Raw genomic sequence first — 21,532 nt, forward strand, 5'->3', positions numbered from 1 at the left:
GAGACTGGAACTGGGGATGTTCCTCGGAGAGGGGCGGGGCTTAGGGCGAGGGCAGTCCAGGGGAAGTCAGGGTTGGAGAGGGGTGGGAGAAGGGAAAGTGGGTATCCGGTGTCTGGGGTCGCCCGAGAGGGTTGAACTCCGAAGGGAGAACGGAGAAGGATCCGAGAGATGGGCAGAATAGTAAGAGAGAGGGTGTGGGGCGGAGGCGGGCTAGCAGGATGTGGAAGAGAGCAGGCGCGGAGAGGACGCCTTGCCTTGAGGACAAACAGGAGAAGGGACGGTCAGAATCGGGTCCCCGACAGGTTGGAATCCCCCGGTGGGAACCGGAGCGTAGCAGAATGCGCGGGATAGAAGGCTGCTGTGAGCGAAATAGGTTAACCCCACGCCTAGGGCTACCCGGAAGGAGCGAAATCAGCCTGTAGAAAGGCGGGGAAGGACACTTAAATTTGAGAAAAGTGCTGGGAGGTGCTGAGGGAGGAGCCTGGCGATTTACTTCTTCATTGGTTGGAACACTGTTACCCTTCTAGGCCGCGCCCTGTCGTTTCCCGACGTCCTCCTTCCTTACTAAATCCCTCCTCTTCCTCCGAAAGGGGTGGCAGTCCCGCCCTCTTCCCCAGTACTTCCTGTTCCAGACTACCCCTGGCCCTGGGCCGGAGACCCGAGAGTGACCGAGCCTTGAGTGATACCCGGAGGCTGCGGGGAGCTAGTCAGGCCGCAGAGTCCGACGTCAGGCGCGAGGGGTGGCTCTCCGGCCTCGCGCACACTGCCCCGGGTCCTGGCGGGCGGCGAGGCTGGGGCCGACTCCTATCTCGGGATGCCCGGGGAGGAGGAGCAAGCCTTCCTGGCTGCCCGCAAGGAGCTGGTGAGCGCCCTGAGGAGGGATTGTGGACAGACATTTTCCCTGGAGCAGCTTCGGCCACTACTGGTCACCTCCCTACCGCCAGCCGCCCGCTACCTGCAGCTGGACGCCACACGACTGGTCCGCTGCAACGCCCGTGGGGAGGTAAGACCAGGCTCTCCCAACCCAGCTCGGGAGGAGGACATAGGTCCTGAGTCCAGAGCTAGGCTCACAGGTCTGCTCTCTGCTCCCAGCCCCGAATCTACCTCAATACTCTGTCCACGGCCCTGAATATCCTGGAGAAATATGGCCGCAACCTCCTCAGCGCTCAGCGGCCGCGGTACTGGCGTGGGGTCAAGTTTAATAACCCTGTCTTTCGCAGCACGGTAGATGCTGTGCAGGTGAGACCCTTGGACCTTATGGGAGAAGGGGACTAGATCTGGGCTGCGGGTTGGCTAGAAAGGGCCTGAGTCTGAATGGGGAGTGGTCCAGTTCTATTGCCAACAGGGCCTTCAGGGCGGTGACTGGTTATGAATGTGTGGCAGGGGGGCCGAGATGTGCTGCGATTGTATGGCTATACAGAGGAACGTCCAGATGGATTGAGCTTCCCAGAAGGTCAAGAGGAGCCAGATGAGCATCAGGTTGCTACAGTCACACTGGAAGTACTGCTGCTTCGGACAGAACTCAGCCTGCTGTTGCAGGTGAGATGTTCCTCTAGTTCTGAGACCTTAAGTCCAGCCTAACTAAAGTCATTTTGAGGATCCTCGTGCTGCTGAACCATGAGTCTTGTCCCCACAACAGTTTGGGAGCTCCTGGGATGGTTCTTCCTGTGAATGTTAGGGAACCAGGTCTTAGAGAGTCTTGTTCTATCTAGAGCTCTAGGTGGGAACCCTTTTATCTTGTTTACAGAATACCCATCCAAGACAGAAGGCCCTGGAGCAGCTGCTAAAAGACAAAGTGGAAGATGATGTAAGGAAGGCAGGAAGGGTGCTGTTGAACAAAGGTAATAAGGAATTGTGGTACTCTGGGTCCCCAAACCCTTGCCCATTCTGTGCTTGTCCTTCCTCAGATCCTGCAACTTTCAGAGTTTGACCCCCTATTGAGAGAGATTGCTCCTAGCCACCTTACCATATCCTCTGCCCCAGGTATTATTGATCCTTTGGAGGGACAATAACTATTTTGATGGAAATTTGGGGATACCTCCTTCTACCTTTTCTGTTATCTTTGTTGTTGCTCTTGTTGTTTTGTAAAGTGATTAAAATTATTTCATTGGGCTGGGGATGTGGCTCAAGCGGTAGCGCGCTCGCCTGGCATGCGTGCGGCCCGGGTTTGATCCTCAGCACCACAGACAAAGATGTTGTGTCCGCCAAATACTAAAAAATAAATATTAAAATTCTCTCTCCCTCTCTCTCCTCTCTCTCACTCTTTCTTTAAAAAAAAAAAAAAATTATTTCATTGGGTCCAGATGTGCTAAAAAGTAGTCTTATGATTTGCCTTCATCCATAGTAGACTCAGATATACCCTGATCTTTTTAATAAACAATTTTTTGTTCTTTGGCTCCTATTTTCCAGACTCCACTCCTGGTCCCTGCTTTCTCTGTGGTTCTGCCCCAGGCACACTGCACTGTCCAGCCTGTAAGCAGGCCTCATGCCCAGCCTGTGACCGCCTGTTCCATGGACACCCATCGCGTGCTCATCACCTCCGCCAGACTCTGCCTGGGGCCTTCCAGGCCACCCACCTGAGCCCCAGGTGAGAGGCTTTCTCTTCTTGGTGGGAGTGAAAATAAGAGAATTTAAAATTATTTGTTTATCTATTGTGTGCAAGGTTCTGTATTAAAGACCGTTGATAAAGGATAAGCAGCTAATCACAGCTCTCAGGGAGATGATAAACATATATATCAAGCAAGTAGCAGTCACAGTAAGATACATTATTATGGTATACAGATCTAAAGGACAAGCTCAATCAGTTGGCAGTGTTTTAATTACCTACCATAAGTCAGGCCTTATGTTAAAGATATTTACTTGGGAGAAATGGGCTTTAGAGTATCATTTAAATGTTCAAGAGATAGAAACAGCATGTGCAAAGAAGGTGCCCAGGGGCGAGGGACCCAGGTACCAGGTTCTTCCTCAGCAGATCATATGTACTTTTCTATTACAGCTTATCTGCCTCAGCTCAACCACAGCCACATTCAACCTCCCTATTAGCCCTAGGAGACAACTTTCTTTCTTCACCTGATCCTGCAAATGCCTGTCTTCCCTGGCACTGTGTTGCTTGTGCCATGCTAAATGAGCCTTGGACAGTGCTCTGTGTGGCCTGTGATCGGCCCAGAGGCTGTAAGGTATTGGGGTTGGGGATTGAGAATCCCCAAAGAACTGGAGGCCTAGAACCTGAGCTTTCACGAGGTCAATGGGCCTGCCAGAGCTGTACCTTTGAGAATGAGGCGGCAGCTGTACTATGTGCCATATGTGAGCGACCTCGGCTGGCCCAACCTCCCAGCTTGGTGGTAGATTCCCATGATGCTGGAATTTGTCTGCAGCCTCTTCAGGTAACCTCTTCCTGGCCTTTTTTATTTGTACTTCTTACCTCAAATCATTCTCTACTTTCCCATTCCCTGTTTCCTTCAGCTCCCCCCAGTTCCCTCTAATTACATCATGAACCTCAGCCATCCAGTTAACAGGATAATTTTCTCTACCTTCCCAGCAGGGGGATTCTTTGCTGTCCTCTGTCCAGACTCAAGTCTGGTACTGTATTCACTGTACCTTCTGCAACTCGGGCCCTGGCTGGGTGTGTGCTATGTGCAACCGGACCAGCAGCCCCATCCCTGAACAACATACCCCCCAGCCCCATGCCAACTCTTTGAAAAAAGAACTCCCAAAGCCTGGGCCTCCACAACATCTCAGTGCCCCCTTGCCCAGTTCCTTTGGAAACCCTGAGAAACAGCGCCAAGACAAGATGCGAGAAGAAGGTCTCCAGCTAGTGATCATGATCCGGGTAAGGACTGGGCCTAGGATGAAGTGGGACTGAACTGGCGGGGCAAGGAAGATGCTGTAACTTATAATAGGAGTTCTTATAAAACTTGTCATTGTTAGCAGCATCTGTCTCTTATTGAGTACTTCCTACATGGCAGTTACTATAGTGTGCAGTAGTCATGTGACTGGCATGTCTGAGCCACTGTCGGCATCTTTAATGAGGGTGAGAGTACCCCTGCTGATGGGTCTTCTGTCTGCGTGTGACTATCCCATAAGGAAGGAGAAGCTGCAGGGGCCTGCCCAGAGGAGATCTTCTCAGCTTTGCAATATTCAGGAACTGAGGTACCCCTACAGTGGTTGCGCTCAGAGCTTCCCTACGTGCTGGAGATGGTGGCTGAGATGGCTGGACAGCAGGACCCAGGACTGGGTGCCTTTTCCTGCCAGGAAGCCCGGAAAGCCTGGCTGGATCGTCATGGCAATCTTGATGAAGCTGTGGAAGAGTGTGTGAGAACCCGAAGGAGAAAGGTACCAGCTTTGGGGTTCCCAGAGTCTCTCACATTCTCCCTTGTTTTTCCCTTTTTACTTCCTTTCGCTTCTCCCAATTTGTAGGTGCAAGAGCTCCGGTCGCTGGGCTTTGGGCCTGAGGACGGGTCTCTTCAGGCATTGTTCCAGCATGGGGGTGACGTGGCACGAGCCTTAACTGAGCTACAACGCCAGCGCCTAGAGCCCTTCCACCAGCGCCTTTGGGACAGTGGCTCTGAGTTCACTCCGTCCTGGGATGGGCCAGACAAGCAGGTGCTGGGGTAGATGAGGAGCCCAAGAGCCCACCTAGAGATGCAAGTGGGAAGACTGAGGGAGAGGATCTCCTGGGATCTTACTACCACTTCTGTCTTCTCCACCTGAATCACATTACAGAGCCTTGTCAGACGACTTTTGGCAGTCTACACACTCCCCAGCTGGGGCCGGGCAGAGCTGGCACTTTCACTGCTGCAGGAGACACCCAGGAACTATGAATTGTTGGATGTGGTAGAGGCTGTAAGACAAAGCCAGGACCGGGCCTTCCTGCGGCGCTTGCTTGCCCAGGAATGTGCTGTGTGTGGTTGGACTCTGCCCCGCAACAGAGTAAGCCACTCCCCACTATATCTGGCCTTAGAATGGTACTATTCCTTTTGGGACCCCCACCTCATTCCTATCTGATCCTCTCTTATTTTCTGTAGTTATCCAGATACTTCTGAAGGCATCTGAGAAGGGGAGCACAGGAACAGGCTGCCTTTTTCCTTTCTTTCTTTTTCTTTTTTTTTTTTTTTTTAATTAGATTGGTGGTTGTCATGGAATGAATAGTGGAATGGGGGGATTATTAATGGAAATGGAGTTGTTTTTTTTTTTTTAGAGAGAGAGAGAGAGAATTTTTTTTTTAATGCCTTTATTTTATTTGTTTATTTTTATGTGGTGCTGAGGATCGAACCCAGTGCCTCACACATGCTAGGCAAGTGCCCTACCACTGAGCTACAGCCCCAGCCTGAGAATTTTATTTTTAATATTTATTTTCCAATTTTCGGTGGACACAACATCCCTGCCTGTATGTGGTGCTGAGGATCGAACCCGGGCCGAACGCATGCCAGGCAAGCGCGCCACCGCTTGAGCCACATCCCCAGCCCCTTCTTTCTTTTTTTAATATTTGTTTTTCAGTTGTAGGTGGACCCAATATCTTTATTCATTTTTATGTGGTGCTGAGGATCAAACCCAGTGCCTCACGTGTGCTAGGCAAGCACTCTACCACTGAACCACAACCCCAGCCCTGCCTTCTTCATTTCTTTAGATGTTCTATTATGGCAATTTTCAGATGTTATATTTGTCAGCTTTCTAGTACTATAACAAAAGCCAAAGATAATCAGCTTTTAAAAAGGTTTATTTTGGCTCACAGTTTTAGAGGTTTCAGCCCATGATTGGTTGGTCTGTTGCTTTTGCCTATGGTGGCACAACATGGAAGGAACGTGTAGTAGAGCAAAAACACCTCACAGGAAAGCTGAAAAAGAAGAGACCAGGGTCCCCACAAGGGCACACCTCCTCTGTTACCTAAGGACCTCCCATTAGGCCCCACCTCCTGAACACATCTCCCTCTCCAAGTAGTGCCCACCTGGAGAGCAAGCCTTTACCAAATGGACCTTTGGGGAGCACTTAGGATCCAAAGTGAAATTATATAGCAATTATACAACTTAAAAAAGATTGGGAATGTAATCTTACATTAGGAATGTAACTCAGTGGTAGAGCACCCCTGGGTTTAATTCCCAGTACCACATTAAAAAAAAAAAAAAAGGAAACCACCATAAAAAAGTAGAGAAAATTGTTAGTGAATTCCCTATCTCCACAACCCCTCCAACCTCAGTGTACTTATCACCAGGCTTCAGCAATTACCAGTGTATGCCCAATTTGTATTTCATCTTTGTACATGTGATTACTTTTGAAGCAAATCTCAGGTGTCATATAGTTTATCTGTAAATATTTCAGTGTATGTATCTAAAAGGTAAAAATCTGGAAAACACATCCACAATATCATGCCACACTAAAAAGAACTAACAATAATACAGTAATTTTTTTATTATTATTATTTTTTTTTAGTTATCAGTGGACACAATATCTTTGTAGGTGGTGCTGAGGATCGAACCCGGGCTGCACACATGCCAGGCAAGCGCGCTACCGCTTGAGCCACATCCCCAGCCCAATACAGTAATTTTTTATATTTATTTTTTAGTTGTAGTTGAACACAATACCTTTATTCATTTATTTTTATGTGGTGCTGAGGATTGAATCCAGGGCTTCACACGTGCTAGGCGAGCACTGTACCACTGAGCCACAACCCCAGCCCACAGTAATTGTTTTGGTCTTGTTTTGTTTTATTCATTTTGAGACAGGGTCTAAGTTGCCTAGGCTGGCCTTGAACTTGGAATCTTCCTGCCTGGTTCCAAAGTAGCTGGGGTTACAGATGTACTACTGCTCCAAGAATTCTGTAATGTCAGAGCACTTCTTAAATTAGTCAGAATGGCAGTTCTTGGGCCAGTATGGTCTAGTCTTGCTCTGTGTTTTGCTTTAATTTTTTACTTGAAAATATACAGCTAGCACCAGCTGTATATTTTGACTTGGGAGGCTGAGGCAGAAGGATCACAAGTTTGAGACCAGCTTGGCAATTATAGTGAGACTTTGTCTCAAGATTTAGAAAAAAAAGGAGGGGGGGGCTGTGGATGTGGCTCAGTGATTAAGTACCCCTGGGTTCAGTACCTAATACCAAAAAAAACAAAAATATATCCAGTTGGTACTGGGCGGATACCTATATTCCCAGCAACTTAGAAAGCTGAGGCAGGAAGATCACAAGTTCCGAGGCTAGCCTTGTGAGGTTCTAAGCAATTTATCAAGATCCTATCTCAAAAAACAAAAAGCACTCCTGGGTTCAATCTCCAGTACCCCTCCCCCGCAGAAAATCCATCTGGTAGAAATAGGTCCTTATCTCCTGAGCCACTTCTTAAACTAGGTTAGAATGGCAGTTCTTGGGCCAGGATGGTCTAGTTTAGTCTTGCTTTGTGTTTTGCTTTTATTTTTTACTTGAAAATAGTTGTAGAGTCACAGAAAGTTGCAAAAATAGTACAGAGTTCTATGGACTCTTCACCCACCTTCTAATACTGACATATAATTATAGTGCATTATCAAGACCAAGAAATAAGCCAGGTCTTAAGGTTGAGGCTGTGGCTCAGTGGTAGAGTGCTTGCCTAGCATATGTGAGGCAGTGGGTTCAAATCTCAGCACCACATAAATAAAATAAAGGTATTGTGTTCATCTACAACCAAAAAGAAATATATTAAAAAAAAAAAAACAGGTCTGGTGCATACCTATAATCTTACTTGGGAAGCAGGAGGATTCCAAGTTCAAGGTTAGCTTCATAATTTTGTGAGATCCTATCTCAAAAAATTAAAAGGACTGGAGATGTAGCTCAGTGGTAGAGTGCCCCTAGGTTTATCCACAGGTCTGAAAAAAAAAAAGGAAAGAAGGGAAATATATACTGACAATATTCTAATTGTTCATTATTTGCTTGAATGTGTGTAGTTCTTTGCAATTTTGTATAAGCTGCATGTTTAAATTCATATAAACACCACTGTAATCAAAATACAGACTGCTGAGCCAGCACAAAGGTGCATGCTTATAATCCCAGCTACTCAGGAGGTTGAGACCAGCCTGTGCAATTCAGCAAGACCCTTTGTTAAGAAGGGCTGGGGATATACCTCAGAGATAGAACACTCCTAGATTCTCTCCCCAGTGCTATAAAAATTAAAAAGTAAATAAGTAAATGAAGATACAGATTGATAGTTGCCTCAAAGGAATTGTCTTTTACTACCCTCTGTAGTCAGCCTTCAGTCTCCCAGCAACCACTAGTCTGTTCTTCATCTCTGTAGTGTTGTCATTTTAAGGGTTTTTGTATGTTTGCTTTTAATTGAATGAATGCCTTCAGAGAAATTATTCCATTTACTTTTGCCATTGACTATTTTCCTCCACTCAGCTGTCCTCAGACATTTGGGTTATTGAGTTGCCTACCTGGCACATGTTGGCATTTGGAGATGCTATCCCTGCCCAGTTAATTAGACCCTAGTTTCTCAGTGGACATCTGGCAACTGTCCCTTCCTTGGGTAAAGCTTCTTACTCCCTCCCTTTCTTCTTCCCATCTCTCTCTAGATGCAGGCTCTGATTTCCTGTGAATGCACCATCTGTCCTGACTGCTTCCGCCAACACTTCACCATTGCTGTGAAGGAAAAGCATATCACAGATATGGTGTGTCCTGCCTGTGGCCGCCCTGACCTTACGGATGACACACAGTTGCTCAGCTACTTCTCTACCCTTGACATCCAGGTACTGCAGCCCCTAGAATTCAGGTGCCTATGCATCAAATAGGAATCCTACCTACCCACTGCCTCTGCATCCTGTCCCCAGCTTCGGGAGAGCTTAGAGCCAGATGCCTATGCACTGTTCCATAAGAAGCTAACTGAAGGTGTGCTGATGCGGGACCCCAAGTTCTTGTGGTGTGCCCAGGTAAGTGCCCTGCCCATAACAACTGACTATGGAGGAACAGGGGATGATGCCAGCTTGGTCCTCAAATAACTTTATGCTCTTGCACTCAGTGTTCCTTTGGTTTCATATATGAGCGTGAACAGTTGGAGGCAACATGTCCCCAGTGTCACCAGACCTTCTGTGTGCGCTGCAAGCGCCAGGTGAGTCATGTGCATTCTTTCATAAATATTTGCTAAACTATTGCTAAGTACTGCATTAGACTCATGGAGTATTTTGGAAGGCAGAATAGACATAAGCTCTGAGCTATAAGAGGTAGGAATCCAGGCACAAGGAGAAAAGGAAGATGGTAGGGGTGGGGAGAAAAAGGGAGGAGGAAGGAAAGGAGGAAGTAGGGAAGAAAATCAAGGGGGACGGGAAATAATTATACATAGGCATAAGTTCTATGCAGAAAACAAGTAGGAATCTGACAGGAATGAGAGCATGGACCTAATGAAGACAGAGAAGTCTTCTCTAAAATGGTTTAGTTTAAGCTCAGGCCTGAAAGTTAAGCCATGCAGAAAATATTTGGGGAGAAGGAACAACCCAGGGAATGGCCAGAGTTAGAAAAAGTGTTGTGTGGCTGGAATCTTGAGAACAAGGGTGAACCTGGGAGGTAGTTGGAGAAAAGGTAGCTGCCAGATCAGGATAGCCCTTGAGGTCAAGTGAGGCAGATATTTGCTTTTTATTCTGAGACTAGGCAAGGGGTGACGCTCTTATTTATCTTTTAAGAAGTTCAGCATTTGAGCCCAGTGTGGTGGTGCATGTGTATAATCCCAGCTACATGGGAGGCTGAGACAGAAGGATTTCAAGTTCAAGGCCAGCCTGGGCAACTTAGTGAGACCTATCTCAAAATAAAAAGGACTAGGAGAATAGCTCAATGGTAGAGCGTCCCTGGGTTCAATCCCCAGTACCATGAAAAAAATAAATAAATAAACATTTAAAGCATGATACTTAAAAACTTGCATCTCTTTTATGAAAGATGATAATAAAATGAATATCCCAAACCCTACCACCCGACTTCAGAACTAGCACACTACTAACATGCTTCCTGACTTATACTTTGAAAGGTCTTTTGGCTACAGTGTGAAGAACAGGCTACTGGGGAGTAGAAGTAGTATCAGAGAGACTAATAATTCAAGCAAGCGATTGAGGTCAATATCTAATGATGGCTTGGAGTAAGATGGTAGCAGTAGCAGTAAAGATGAAGAAAAGGGACAGGGTTGAGATAGGTGAAAACAACAAGAGTTTTGAATGAATTTGAAGTGGTGGGAAAAAGTGAGGAAACCAAGATGGCTCCTCAATTTTAGGAATTGAACAAATGGTAGATGGCAGCAACATAAACTATGCTAGGTACCACTGGATGGATATAAGTGGGGAATCCAGCAAGAAAGGCAGGGCATTAGATAGAACTTCCATGCAAAACCTATTTTCCTCTGCCAGTGGGAAGAGCAGCACCGAGGGCGGAGCTGTGAGGATTTCCAGAACTGGAAACGCACAAATGACCCAGAATACCAGGCCCAGGGCCTGGCAATGTATCTTCAGGAAAATGGCATTGGTAAGGCTGCCTCTCTGGACCTGTCTACTCAATAGTCTGTCATTGGCAGTAGCTCTCTTCTTGAGGGCCTTGAGTTGCAGTGGCAGCTCCAGCCCTAATCTAGTATCCCTTACAGACTGCCCCAAATGCAAGTTCTCATACGCACTGGCCAGAGGAGGTTGCATGCACTTTCACTGTACCCAGTGCCGCCACCAGTTCTGCAGTGGCTGCTACAATGCCTTTTATGCTAAGAATGTGAGTTCAGAGAATGGGGAAGGAAGAGAAGGGTGAAGGGTGGGGGGCTGCCATTGGTTTGAGGGGCAGAGGCCATTGAGGAGTGACCCAGGTGAAGAGGAGGTCAGTGAGATGTAAAGTACTTCTCTCTCCTCTTTCCCCTTTGCTTGCTCCAGACCCTCCAGTGTCTCTATCTCCCTCACCCCCCTTACCTCTCACATAGGGGTTCTTGAGAGTCTAGGACCCCAACAGTCTCCAACTACCCCTCTCCCATCTGGGTTTTCACCAGAAATGTCCAGACCCTAACTGTAGGGTGAAAAAGTCTCTGCATGGCCACCACCCGCGAGACTGTCTCTTCTACCTTCGGGATTGGACTGCTGTCCGTCTTCAGAAACTGCTTCAGGTCAGAGGTCCCCAGCCTTGCTGAGTTTGCAAGTTACCCAGGAAGAGAAGACAGAGTCCAGGGTGGGCAAAATGGAAAAGGCTGTATGTATGCTAGGAGATGCAACAGTGACTGGCATCAAGGGACATAATGCCCATCTGTCTTTGCCCTTCCTCAGGACAATAACGTCATGTTTAATACAGAGCCTCCAGCTGGGGCCCGGACAGTCCCTGGGGGTGAGTATCAGTACAGTCTCTGAGAAGGGAAGGTAGTGAGTTGGCTCCTACCATGTGGTAGGTAAAGTGGGGAGTCTTGTGTCTGGAATCACTTGAGTGCCTTTTGACAAGTTAATTAACCTCCTCATGTCTTGTTTCTTCCTCTGTAAAATGAGAGTAATAATATCCTCTATGCAACTAAGCTATTTTATGTAAAATATCATTAAAGCAGTGGTCCTTAATGCCGAGTTTCTTCTCACATTCTCAAATGGTAATGATTCATAAATGATAATGATTCATTAATTAACTCCATGAATAATGAGACTCGCTAGCTGCAGGGCACTATTTTGGATTCCTTGGGGGCAACAGAAAAATGTTATATAAGATTCTAACCTGCCTTACTTCTCATCATCTAGATAGAGGTAAGATCTCTTAACTGGTTATGCTGGAGCTAAATAACGACCAAGAGAGCTGTTTCATGGGCCAAAAGTCAGCTTGGATAAAAGTAGGAACAGCAAGGTCCCTGCCTCTGTATCAGAGTTGGTCTGCTGCTGATGGTGTCTCTGAGTATCTCCCACCGGAGCAAGAGTCCCTGTTTTCAGTTCCCTGCCTGGAAGCTTCCTCCCCATGCTGCATGCATATCCCAGTTCTCCAGGGGCTTTGTGGTCAATGAGCTTCTCCTAACCAAAGGTTTCTTCTCTTACCCTTAGGTGGGTGCCGAGTGATGGAGCAGAAAGAGGTTCCCAATGGTCTCAGGGATGAAGCTTGTGGCAAAGAAACCCCACCTGGCTATGCCGGCCTCTGCCAGTAAGTGCCAGGCAGGGCATGGAGCATGATGTTGGAAATGGGGAAAGAAATGGTGAGGGTATGCCCAGGCAGTAAAATGGGAACAGTAGATCCTACAAAGAGTAGACAAGGGCATGGATGGGTAGTAGCAGGCAGCATACTCTGGTTGGCTCTGCCTAGTCTAGCTTCCCTGAGGATTCCAGTGTTCATCAAGGTGCTAGGCACACTCAATTAATATTAGCCAACAGGGCTGGGGTTGTGGCTCAGTGGTAGAGTGCTCGCCTAACATGTGTGAGGCACTGGGTTCGATCCTCAGCACCACATAAAAAAATAAACAAAATAAAGGTATTGTGTCCATCTACAAATAAAAAAAATTAAAAAAAAAATATTAGCCAACAAAAGAACAAATAGTCTGCTCTTTCATACCCCCAGGGCACACTACAAAGAATATCTTGTGAGTCTCATCAATGCCCACTCATTGGACCCAGCCACCCTTTATGAGGTCGAGGAGCTGGAGACGGCTACTGAGCGATACTTGCATGTGCACCCCCAGCCACTGGCTGGAGAAGATCCCCCTGTCTACCAAGCCCGCTTGTTACAGGTAAAGCCTTCACCCAGCCTTTCCCTTGACACCACCCTCTGGAAGTCTCCTATCCCAACCTGTTTCTGATCTCCAGGCTTCTGTTATCATTATCCTTTCTCCTTCTACAGAAACTGATGGAAGAAGTGCCCTTGGGACAGAGTATCCCCCGCAGGAGGAAGTAACTGAGGGCAAAGGTCCTGATGAGGGTCTTGTGGCCCAGCTCCCTCAGGAACAGCTCCAGCACCAATAAAGAGGCATCTTATTGCCCCAGCTTCTTGGTGGTCCTTCTTCCTGGCCCCACCATCTAGGGGCACCAGGGAAAAGGGGGGTGAACAGAGTTTGCTTAAAGGGCCCCCTGCAGCCTACCATCTGATTCACTCTGGACCCAGGGCAAGGAAGAAATTGACATATGGATGGGCAAGTGAGGACCTCCCCATCCAACCACCCAGCCTGGGCTTCTTCCGTTCCTTTCTCCCTTCATCATTCCATCAAATTCTGCTGGTATTTGAGGTCCCCAAGAGGGCACTATGGGGGAACACAGATGTGCAACACAACGATCCAGAGGAAATGGCCTCACTGGGGAAGTAGCAACATCACACAGAGAAGGTTAGATATAAGAAAGGAGTGTAAGAGGGAAGAAGAGGAGAGGAAGGAGCCAGACAGGAGTTGAGCCTGCAGAAAGTGGTCCTCTGCTGACAGTGAGGCTCTCAGATGTTGCTTCCCCCTAGTGGTAGCCAGTTGCCCTACAACTCAGACCATGTGATTTCTGGGAAAAGGACCTCCCAAGAGGAAATCGAAACTTAGAGGGTGGGGACTGTAGAGGGGTGGAGAAATCGGACTGCTTAGGCTCAAGCAGAGCTAAGGCTCCCGGATCTCTGAAGCACAGAAATTCAGGTAAGAGCAGACAAGATGGGTTTTTTGCCTGGGATCTGGAGCTAGTAGGGGTTGGTGGCTCCTGGGACGCTTCTGCCAGGCAGAGAGAGAAAAGCCTGAGAGTCAGTAGGAGGTTTGGCCTGACTGAAAAACTGATAAGGGCCAGTACCCTAGGCCCCTATAGGCAAGGGCCGTAGAAAAACTCATTTGTCTATGGAGGAAGGTTCTTGGCCCAACCTCAAATTACCCTGTTTATTTTCTTGCTTTTTGGCCCTGCCCACTTATGCTGAAACTCCACCCCATCTCCCCCCTCCTCATGGCCCCTGGGCAAAGGAGAGATAGGGGTCAAAGGATAAATTGTGAGAGTGGCAGGTGCAAAAGTTTGATGGACATCTCAGAAGGATATAGCTTCTGCAGAAATTTAGCAATCTAGACAGAGCCTCTGACCAGAACATCAAGGGAATTCTCTCCTAAAATACATATCTGAAAAGTCTTGAAATTAAGACCTATGGTTTCCTTCCAAATATCAACTCCGGACGTTAGAGGTTGGTTTGTTTTTTGTTTCTTTCTTTTTCTTTTTCTTCTTGGTACTGGGGAATTGAACTCAGGGGTGCTTAGCCATTGAGCAGCTTTTTCACTTTTTTTCCGCTTTGAGGCAGTATCTAGCTAAGTTGTTTAAGGACTCCCTAAGTTACAGTGGCTGGTCTTGAATTTGTGATCCTCCTGCCTCAGCTCACAAGTTGCTGAGATTACATGTGCCACCATGTCCAGTGAATTTTTAAAAAATAATAATTGTTAGTGATAGCAGAAACAAAATAATTTTGCCTCAGAGAATATAGAGGTATGTCTAGAGCCAAAAGAAGATGCATGGGTCTGAGCTATTGTTAAAAACTGACCTCAGTGGTCAGAATCTTAACAGATGTTCTCTCACAGTGTTAGTTCTGATGCTTCTTGCTCCTCTTATTTCTCAGGATGGCAACAGGCAGGGCACGTTCTACGCGAAAGCTCCGGAATTGGGTGGTAGAGCAAGTGGAGAGTGGGAATTTCCCAGGAGTGTGCTGGGATGACACAAATAAGACCATGTTCCGGATTCCCTGGAAGCACGCAGGCAAGCAGGACTTTCGGGAGGACCAGGATGCTGCCTTCTTCAAGGTGAAGGGCCTGGAAGCCACCATCCCCCCCAAGCAAGAAATGGAGTATACCATGGCATACTTCCCCTTGAGCACCTTTATCTACCTGGATTTCAGACAAAGAGCATATTGGAGAGTAGAACCAGCTGTGTCATTTGCAGAGCCCAGTACAAAAGGAAAATGCAGAGCCCACATTAAACATTTATTAAGCATTGCAAAATGGCAACATCAGAACACAAACCCATTCCAAGCCCATCTGAGTTAAGGGCCTATGCAAGTGCTCAGGCTGCACACCTGTAAAGCCAATACTGTTGGAGGGATAGCTGATACATGTGACATGTTGTTTCTTCTTTCCTTCCTCTCTTTACTAGGCCTGGGCTATATTTAAGGGAAAGTCCAAGGAGGGCGACATAGGAGGCCCTGCTGTCTGGAAGACTCGCCTGCGCTGTGCCCTCAACAAGAGTCCTGAATTTGAAGAGGTTCCTGAGAGAGGCTGTATGGATGTTGCCGAACCCTACAAGGTATATCGGCTGCTGCCACCAGGCACCCTCCCTGGTAAGTGTTCCCTTGTTGAACCCTTCCTAGAATCAGCTGCCTGGAGCAGAAAGATGGAGATACGAGTCTCTTGGGAAGGTGGTGGTTCTCCCCCAGGCCTCTCAGAGTCTGCCCTGTCCCTACCTTTGGGAAGCTGCTATCCAGATTTCCTTTCCAGTCCTGCCCATCCTTTCACTGCTATAGACCTCTCCTCTACCTTCTTTTCCTGTCTTTCCTCTCAACAATTCCACAGCCCAGCCAGAGACCCAGAAATCACCATCAAAGAGACGCCTCAGTTCCGTGTCCTCTGAGAGGGAGGAGGAGGAGGATACCTCGAACAATTGCACACTCAGTCTCAACTATCTCCAGGACCCCCTCAGTAATGTGAGAGCTGGGTGGTGGTGGTAAAAGGTGGGAGAGTTAGGGGGTGATGGTAAAGGGTGGGCCTAAGAGCAGTACAGGAACTAGAGAAATGGGCTCATGATAGATGCTATATCTGCAGGAGGTAAGGACTAATGGGGAAGCAAGCCACTCAGACAGTAGAAGCAGCAGCAGCAGAAGTAGCAGCCCTGAGTCACAGGAAGGTACTACCTCCCCTGCCTCTGTGTTGTCTACCTTGCCACATCCTATGGCCCTTGGACTCCCCAGTTCCACTCTGAATAACCAGTGTCTCTGCTTCCCTTCCAGGTGTGGATACCACTGAGGCTACTGTTCAAGAGGATCAGGTATCCATGGAGCATCTCCCGCCTCTGAACTCAGGTACTTGGCATTTCTGACTCTTTCCTGCTCCCTTTCCCTCAGGTCTGCTTCCTTTGACTTTGCATGCATGTCTAGTCCACCAGTTACAGCAAACTGAGCCCACCTTATTTAGACAGAGGCACTGGTTTCTAGGCAGTGAAAATTCCATGTACTTGGCCAGACCCCACCCTACATGCTCTGTTCCCTGGATATCCATGTTGAGACATTGATTTCTTTGGGTTCAGCAGAGGCCCAGTCTTCAGGGACCTTCTTGTAAAATGCAAGACCTCATCCTCAAGTTTATAAATTGCATTAAGTACTGATATGGGTGAACCCATATGCTAGCTGATTTTCTGAATAACAAGAAAACCCAATAGGAAGCCCCTAACTAGCCACCTCAGAAAGTGCAGTTGCTGCCCTAGCCCTAGAGCCTCCTTTGTCTTCCCCAGCCTTTGTTTGGTTTCCCTTTCTGGACCTCATTAGCAAAATGAGGACATAAGATGGCAAGAAGCTCTACTTCGTTTTCTTAAAGCCCGTGTTGACCAGGTGTATCCCTGGCAGGAGAGGCTGCTCCAGCCTGCATGCTCCTCCAGGACCTGGTGCAGCTCTGCTGTTCTGTCCGCAGACTACTCGCTGCTGCTCACCTTCATCTACAGTGGGCGTGTGGTAGGCAAAGCCCAGGTGCACAGCCTGGACTGCCGCCTTGTTGCTGAGTTCTCAGACTCCAGGAGCAGCATGGAACAGGTTGTATTTCCCAAGCCTGACCCATCAGAGCCCATCCAGCGCCTCCTGAGCCAGATTGAGAGAGGCATCTTGGTGGCCAGTAACTCCAGAGGTCTCTTTGTACAACGCCTTTGCCCCATCCCCATCTCCTGGAATGCACCCCAGGCCCCACCTGGGCCAGGCCCGCATTTGCTACCCAGCAATAAGTGTGTGGAGCTCTTCAGGACCACCTATTTCTGCAGAGGTAAGACTGCTCCAGCTGGGTACTTAGGCCTTGCCCCCTAGCTCTTAATATTCCCTGGGTCTGATTTGATGGGTCCTGCCACCAGCCTGTCCAGCAGATCCTCACTGTAACCTGTGCACATCCAGTGTAGTCATAAACTCATCCCTGGCAGCTCTCCTTCCCTAGCCAAGGTCATGGAAGATTAGTTTCAGGTGGAGCCTAGTATGAGAGTCACATTTTGGGGAACATCATCACTTTGAAGGATACTGTAATTATATGAAGTTGAGTGAACAAGTCAGCACAAAGATTTTGAGCCTTGGGGCCATCTCCTACACACTCACTGGCACACACAACTCTGCATGTGTGGGAGAGCCAGTGCACCTTATATGCCCTGGTGCACTGCCCCTGTCTCTGCCACACTCCAGTTATCCTCTAAAGCTATCCCTCTCTCCCATCCAGTCTTGTAATTCTAGTTGCCTCCATTCAACTCTAAATCTGACCTTAGGAATGGGGCCAGGAACACAGGAGATAGAGTATGGGTGTTCCCAGATCTGTGGGTACCCTAGTGCTGGAAGGGTGTGAGCAAGCAACAAAGGTGTTAGCAACCAGGGCTGCTGCCTTTGAGGATGCTAAACTCTCAGTGGAGAATTTTTCAAGTTGAGCTGCTACCTCTAAACACTTTTTGAGGAACGGGCCCCTTTTCCTATTTGCACATGGGCAAGTAGCAGCTTAGTTTATAGCATTCCTCCTGTCCCACAGCTCCTTCTTTGGCATTGGTCTCCATGTGGCCTCACTCCCAACTCTATTTCTCCAACATGGATTCTTTGATAGTCCTTCCTTGTCTGTGGACCCTCTCTCTCTCTCTCTCTCTCTCTCTCCTCTTTTTTTTCCCCCCGCTTTTGGTACTGGGGATTGACCCACAGGTACTCTATCACTCAGTTATATCCCCAGCCCTTTTTATTTTATTTTGAGACAGGGTCTCACTAAGTTGCCAAGGCTAGCCTTGAACATGCAGTTTCCTGTCTCAGCATCCCAAGTCACTGGGGTTACAGGTGTGTTCCATCATACTCGGTCTTCTCTCTCCATCTTTCTAACCTTTGTCCCTTTATCTTTTAGATTTGGACAGGTACTCCCAGGGCCTGGGCCCCCTACCCAAGTTCCAGGTAGCACTGCATTTCTGGGAGAGGAGCTCTGACCCCAACAATACCTCACAGAATCTTATCACAGTGCAAGTGAGTTCAGAGCAGGGGCAGAATAACCTGTCTGTGGGGGAGAGGGGAAGAGGTATTCAAGAAGAAGGGATCTTCTTTGTGGGAAGGGAGCTCCTGGGGGTAGTGTCTGTCCTGCTGTGTTCACTGAGCCCTGTTCCTCATCTCTTCCTGTACAGATGGAGCAGGCCTTTGCCCGACATTTACTGGAGAAGAGGAGCAGGCAGCCACTTTTATCCTGCTGTAGTCTAGGGGACCCACCTGCTGCCTCACCTCTCTATTCCTCCTTTCTCCTTTGAAATAAACTCATGCTTCACTCTGTTTTACTGCTTCCCTTTATGATAATAGTCATGGCTGTAAATTATGTCCTTGAACTGCTTACCCACCCTGGCTCATGAGAAACTCAAGGATTATTTTTGTCCTTTTAAAAAAACATACCCTCTTTTATCTCTAAGGAACTGGGATATTCCAAGCGATAGAAACTCAAGGGGGCCTTTCCCTTTTCACCCAACCTCCAATTCAAAAGCCAAGCACTTTACATTTTCTTCCTACATCTCCAATAAGGATTTAAAATAAAAATTTTATTGAAAGATGAATCAGTATCTGATTTGTTGGGAGAAGAAGGTGGCACTTGGGTTCTTTTCCTCCTGACATATCTAGGCCCCTTTGCTCTACTCCACCCATACATTCTAGCTGGGACACTGTCTGGGCTCTGTGGGTTCTGGACCTAGCATTCTTCAGAGAGGTACCCAATAGGTAACCAAGATAAGGGAGAGGTTGGAATCATCCACCAAGAGGGGATGGGCCTATAGGCAAACAGCCAGACATTACAGCCACCATCTTCACATTGCAAGATCTGGGCTCCAGTTTTTTGCTAGACACCTCTACTTCAGGCCTGGGTTGGGTTGAGGCCTAAGCAAGGAGGAGATACTTGAGGTTGACCTGAAACTATGGTCTAGAAGCCCTGGGACCTAGGGATAGAGGGACGAGAGGGAAGAGTTGCTGAACCTCTTGTGCTTGTTGCTCCTGTCTCTGTGGGGCATATCAGACCCTGATGCCTTTTCCTCCAGCACAGAGTATACTGTCACCCAACAGGAGGTCATGGTGGTGCATGCCTATAATCACAGCAATTCAGGAGGCTGAGGAGGAGGATCAGAATGTTGAGGCCAGCCTAGGCAATTTAGTAAGACCCTGCCTCTAAAAAAAATAATGGCTAGGAATATGGCTCAGTGGTAAACTATACTTGTCTAGCATGGGTGGGGCCCTGGGTTTCATTCCCAATAACACAAACAAACAAACAAAAAAAAGTGCTTCCAGACTGGATTCCTTGTTCCACCTGAGACCCGTAAAAGACCACCTGGCCTAGAATGTCTTGTTCCCAACACCTTGTTTGCTGAAATCTGTGGACTCCAAATTGGCTGACACTCCTCTCCCTTACTCCATGTTCATTTTACCACCAAACTGGAAGTTCTTCCTTTACATGGCCACTGTCATTCACTTTTCTGAATATTCACTTCCACTAGACTAATTCCAATCCAGGTCACTTGCTCACCAGACTTGTCATAGCCTCTAGCTTTCCCTTTCCTGCACATGATACCAGATTGGTTTTCCAGACTCCTTCCTGCTCTATCACTCTTATAAACCCTCAGTGGCTCACCTTCATGATCAAATCTAGATACCTAAACACTCTTAGGATCTCACTATCCCAATCTATCAGCCTCAGTGCTGCCTTGGAGCCTTTCTGCCTCCTACACTTCCCTCTTTCCTTTGGTCTATCCATTCTCCTCCTGGGAAGTCAAGAGCCTAAACAGACATCTGCACTAGCAGCAGAGAAAGATACCGAGTACCCAGGTGCACAAACCTTTTTGTGCCCTCAATTTGCTGAAATTATTTCCTTTACTTCTGTCTTCTCTCATCCCACATCCAGTCCATCAGTAAATCTTGTTTTTTAAAAATATATCCAGAATCTGACTTCTCTCTGCTTCCACCACTACCACTTTGAAACAAAACAAACCACCATGATCTCTAATTCTCTTCTTTGCTTCCTTCCACATCTCTTTTTCCACTCTTGTCTGTCTTCAGCCTATTCTCAAGGCAGCAGAGATCTTCATTGGCATATAAATCTGCTCATAACTTTCCATTGACTCCCAACCCCCTCAGGGTAAAAGACCTTTACAACATCCTGTTTTGTGGCCTTCTGCCTCTCTCTCTATCCCCTGCACCCCCACATACTTGGGACATGTTATACTTGCCTTGCACATGCTACATGCTAGGCAAGTGCTCCATTACCGAACTACTTTCGCAATGCCTGGGTAAGTTGCTGAGACTGGCTAGAACTTGTGATCCTCCTGCCCAGCCAAGTTAGCTGAGATTACAGATGTGCATCATCACACCTAGTTCCAATTCTCTCCAACCTCACCCTTTGTCATTCTTTCCCTCCATTGCTTTGCTCTAGGCAGCCTCCTTGAATCCACCAAACACATTTCTACCTTAGGATCTAGGATCTTTTTTATTTTATTTTTTGGTACCAGGAATTGAACTCAGGAGCACTCAACCCCTGAGCCACATCCCCAGCCCTATTTTGTATTTTATTTAGAGACAGGGTCTCACTGAGTTGCTTAGCACCTCACTTTTGCTGAGGCTGGCTTTGAACTCACATCCCTTCTACCTCAGCCTCCCGCGCCACTGGGATTACAGGTGTGCACACCACCACACCTGGCTTACTTTAGGGTCTTCGCACTTGCTTTTTTTTTTTTTTCTTTTTTGTCTAAAACTCTCTTCCTTTAGGTAATCATATCATCTCTTCAGAGAGGGTCTCCCTGAGGAAGCTATTTCCCTCCCCAAATAGCTCTCATCCTCCTATGCTCATTAGGCTTTGTCTTCCTTCTGTGTCATTATTTTTCATTGTAGCACTGACCACTGCTTCATATATATTTGCCTTCATATATATTTATCCTCTCCTTTCCTTTTCCCTGAAAACAAGGATTTGTTTTTTCCTTGCTGTATCTCCAATGACTAGAGGAATACTTGGCACATAGTAGACATGGAATAGGCACATAATTAATACCTGTCAAATTGAATGACTAGCTGAATGAATGAACACATTAATATATGTTCTTTGCTCATCTCCTAAACTAGGTTCTGAGCAACTTCAGGGTAGGTGCCCCCACTTCATCTTTGAATCCCAAATTATTTATAAACATCAACAACTTGAGTACAGTGCTTGAAACAATTTGTAAGTGTCATGTGGAAACTAGTTTAGCCAATCACAGTGGAACAGGGATTTGGAACACTGGAATTTAAGAGAGCAGTATTCCCAACCAGGCTTTCACTAGGGAGCTGCACAGGCTAGAAGAAACAATCATAGTGGATTTCTGCTTTCTCATGTGTAAAGGCAGGGCTTGAACTAAATAGCTAAGGCAAGTGTTTTTTGATGTTATTCTTTTGTTTTGGGGGTGTGAGGATAGAACC

At 47.3% G+C, this 21,532-nt stretch overlaps 2 protein-coding genes across 6 annotated transcripts; both read left to right on the forward strand.

Moving 5' to 3' along the window:
• Positions 1–94: 94 nt before the first annotated feature.
• Positions 95–12,902, forward strand: Rnf31 (ring finger protein 31). Of its 4 annotated transcripts, XM_076850053.1 has the most exons (22): positions 95–1,003; positions 1,093–1,239; positions 1,384–1,539; positions 1,748–1,807; positions 1,908–1,983; positions 2,410–2,587; positions 2,996–3,383; positions 3,539–3,829; positions 4,084–4,149; positions 4,252–4,332; positions 4,417–4,602; positions 4,723–4,929; positions 8,527–8,700; positions 8,782–8,880; positions 8,970–9,059; positions 10,339–10,453; positions 10,569–10,687; positions 10,956–11,069; positions 11,227–11,284; positions 11,974–12,070; positions 12,482–12,650; positions 12,761–12,902. In XM_076850053.1, the coding sequence occupies exons 1-22, from the start codon at positions 815–817 to the stop codon at positions 12,812–12,814; spliced, it is 3,114 nt and encodes a 1,037-aa protein (XP_076706168.1). In that variant the 5' UTR covers positions 95–814; the 3' UTR covers positions 12,815–12,902. The 4 variants fall into 4 exon arrangements, with proteins under 4 accessions (XP_076706168.1, XP_076706167.1, XP_076706166.1 ...); XM_076850051.1 differs by having other exon boundaries at positions 96–1,003; positions 4,084–4,332; XM_076850052.1 differs by lacking the exon at positions 1,908–1,983 and having other exon boundaries at positions 1,748–1,841; positions 4,084–4,332.
• An 86-nt stretch (positions 12,903–12,988) lies between these two features.
• On the forward strand, positions 12,989–18,651 carry Irf9 (interferon regulatory factor 9). Of its 2 annotated transcripts, none has more exons than XM_076850055.2 (9): positions 12,989–13,526; positions 14,477–14,657; positions 15,007–15,190; positions 15,423–15,553; positions 15,672–15,753; positions 15,857–15,928; positions 16,533–16,874; positions 17,970–18,085; positions 18,241–18,651. In XM_076850055.2, exons 2-9 carry the CDS (start codon positions 14,478–14,480, stop codon positions 18,358–18,360), a joined length of 1,227 nt encoding a protein of 408 aa, XP_076706170.1. In that variant the 5' UTR covers positions 12,989–13,526; position 14,477; the 3' UTR covers positions 18,361–18,651. The 2 variants fall into 2 exon arrangements, with proteins under 2 accessions (XP_076706170.1, XP_076706171.1); XM_076850056.2 differs by lacking the exon at positions 12,989–13,526 and adding an exon at positions 13,533–14,050.
• The last annotated feature ends 2,881 nt before the right edge of the window (positions 18,652–21,532 follow it).

The sequence above is a fragment of the Callospermophilus lateralis genome, chromosome 3 (assembly GCF_048772815.1).
Source record: "Callospermophilus lateralis isolate mCalLat2 chromosome 3, mCalLat2.hap1, whole genome shotgun sequence".
NCBI classification, from domain to species: domain Eukaryota; kingdom Metazoa; phylum Chordata; class Mammalia; order Rodentia; family Sciuridae; genus Callospermophilus; species Callospermophilus lateralis.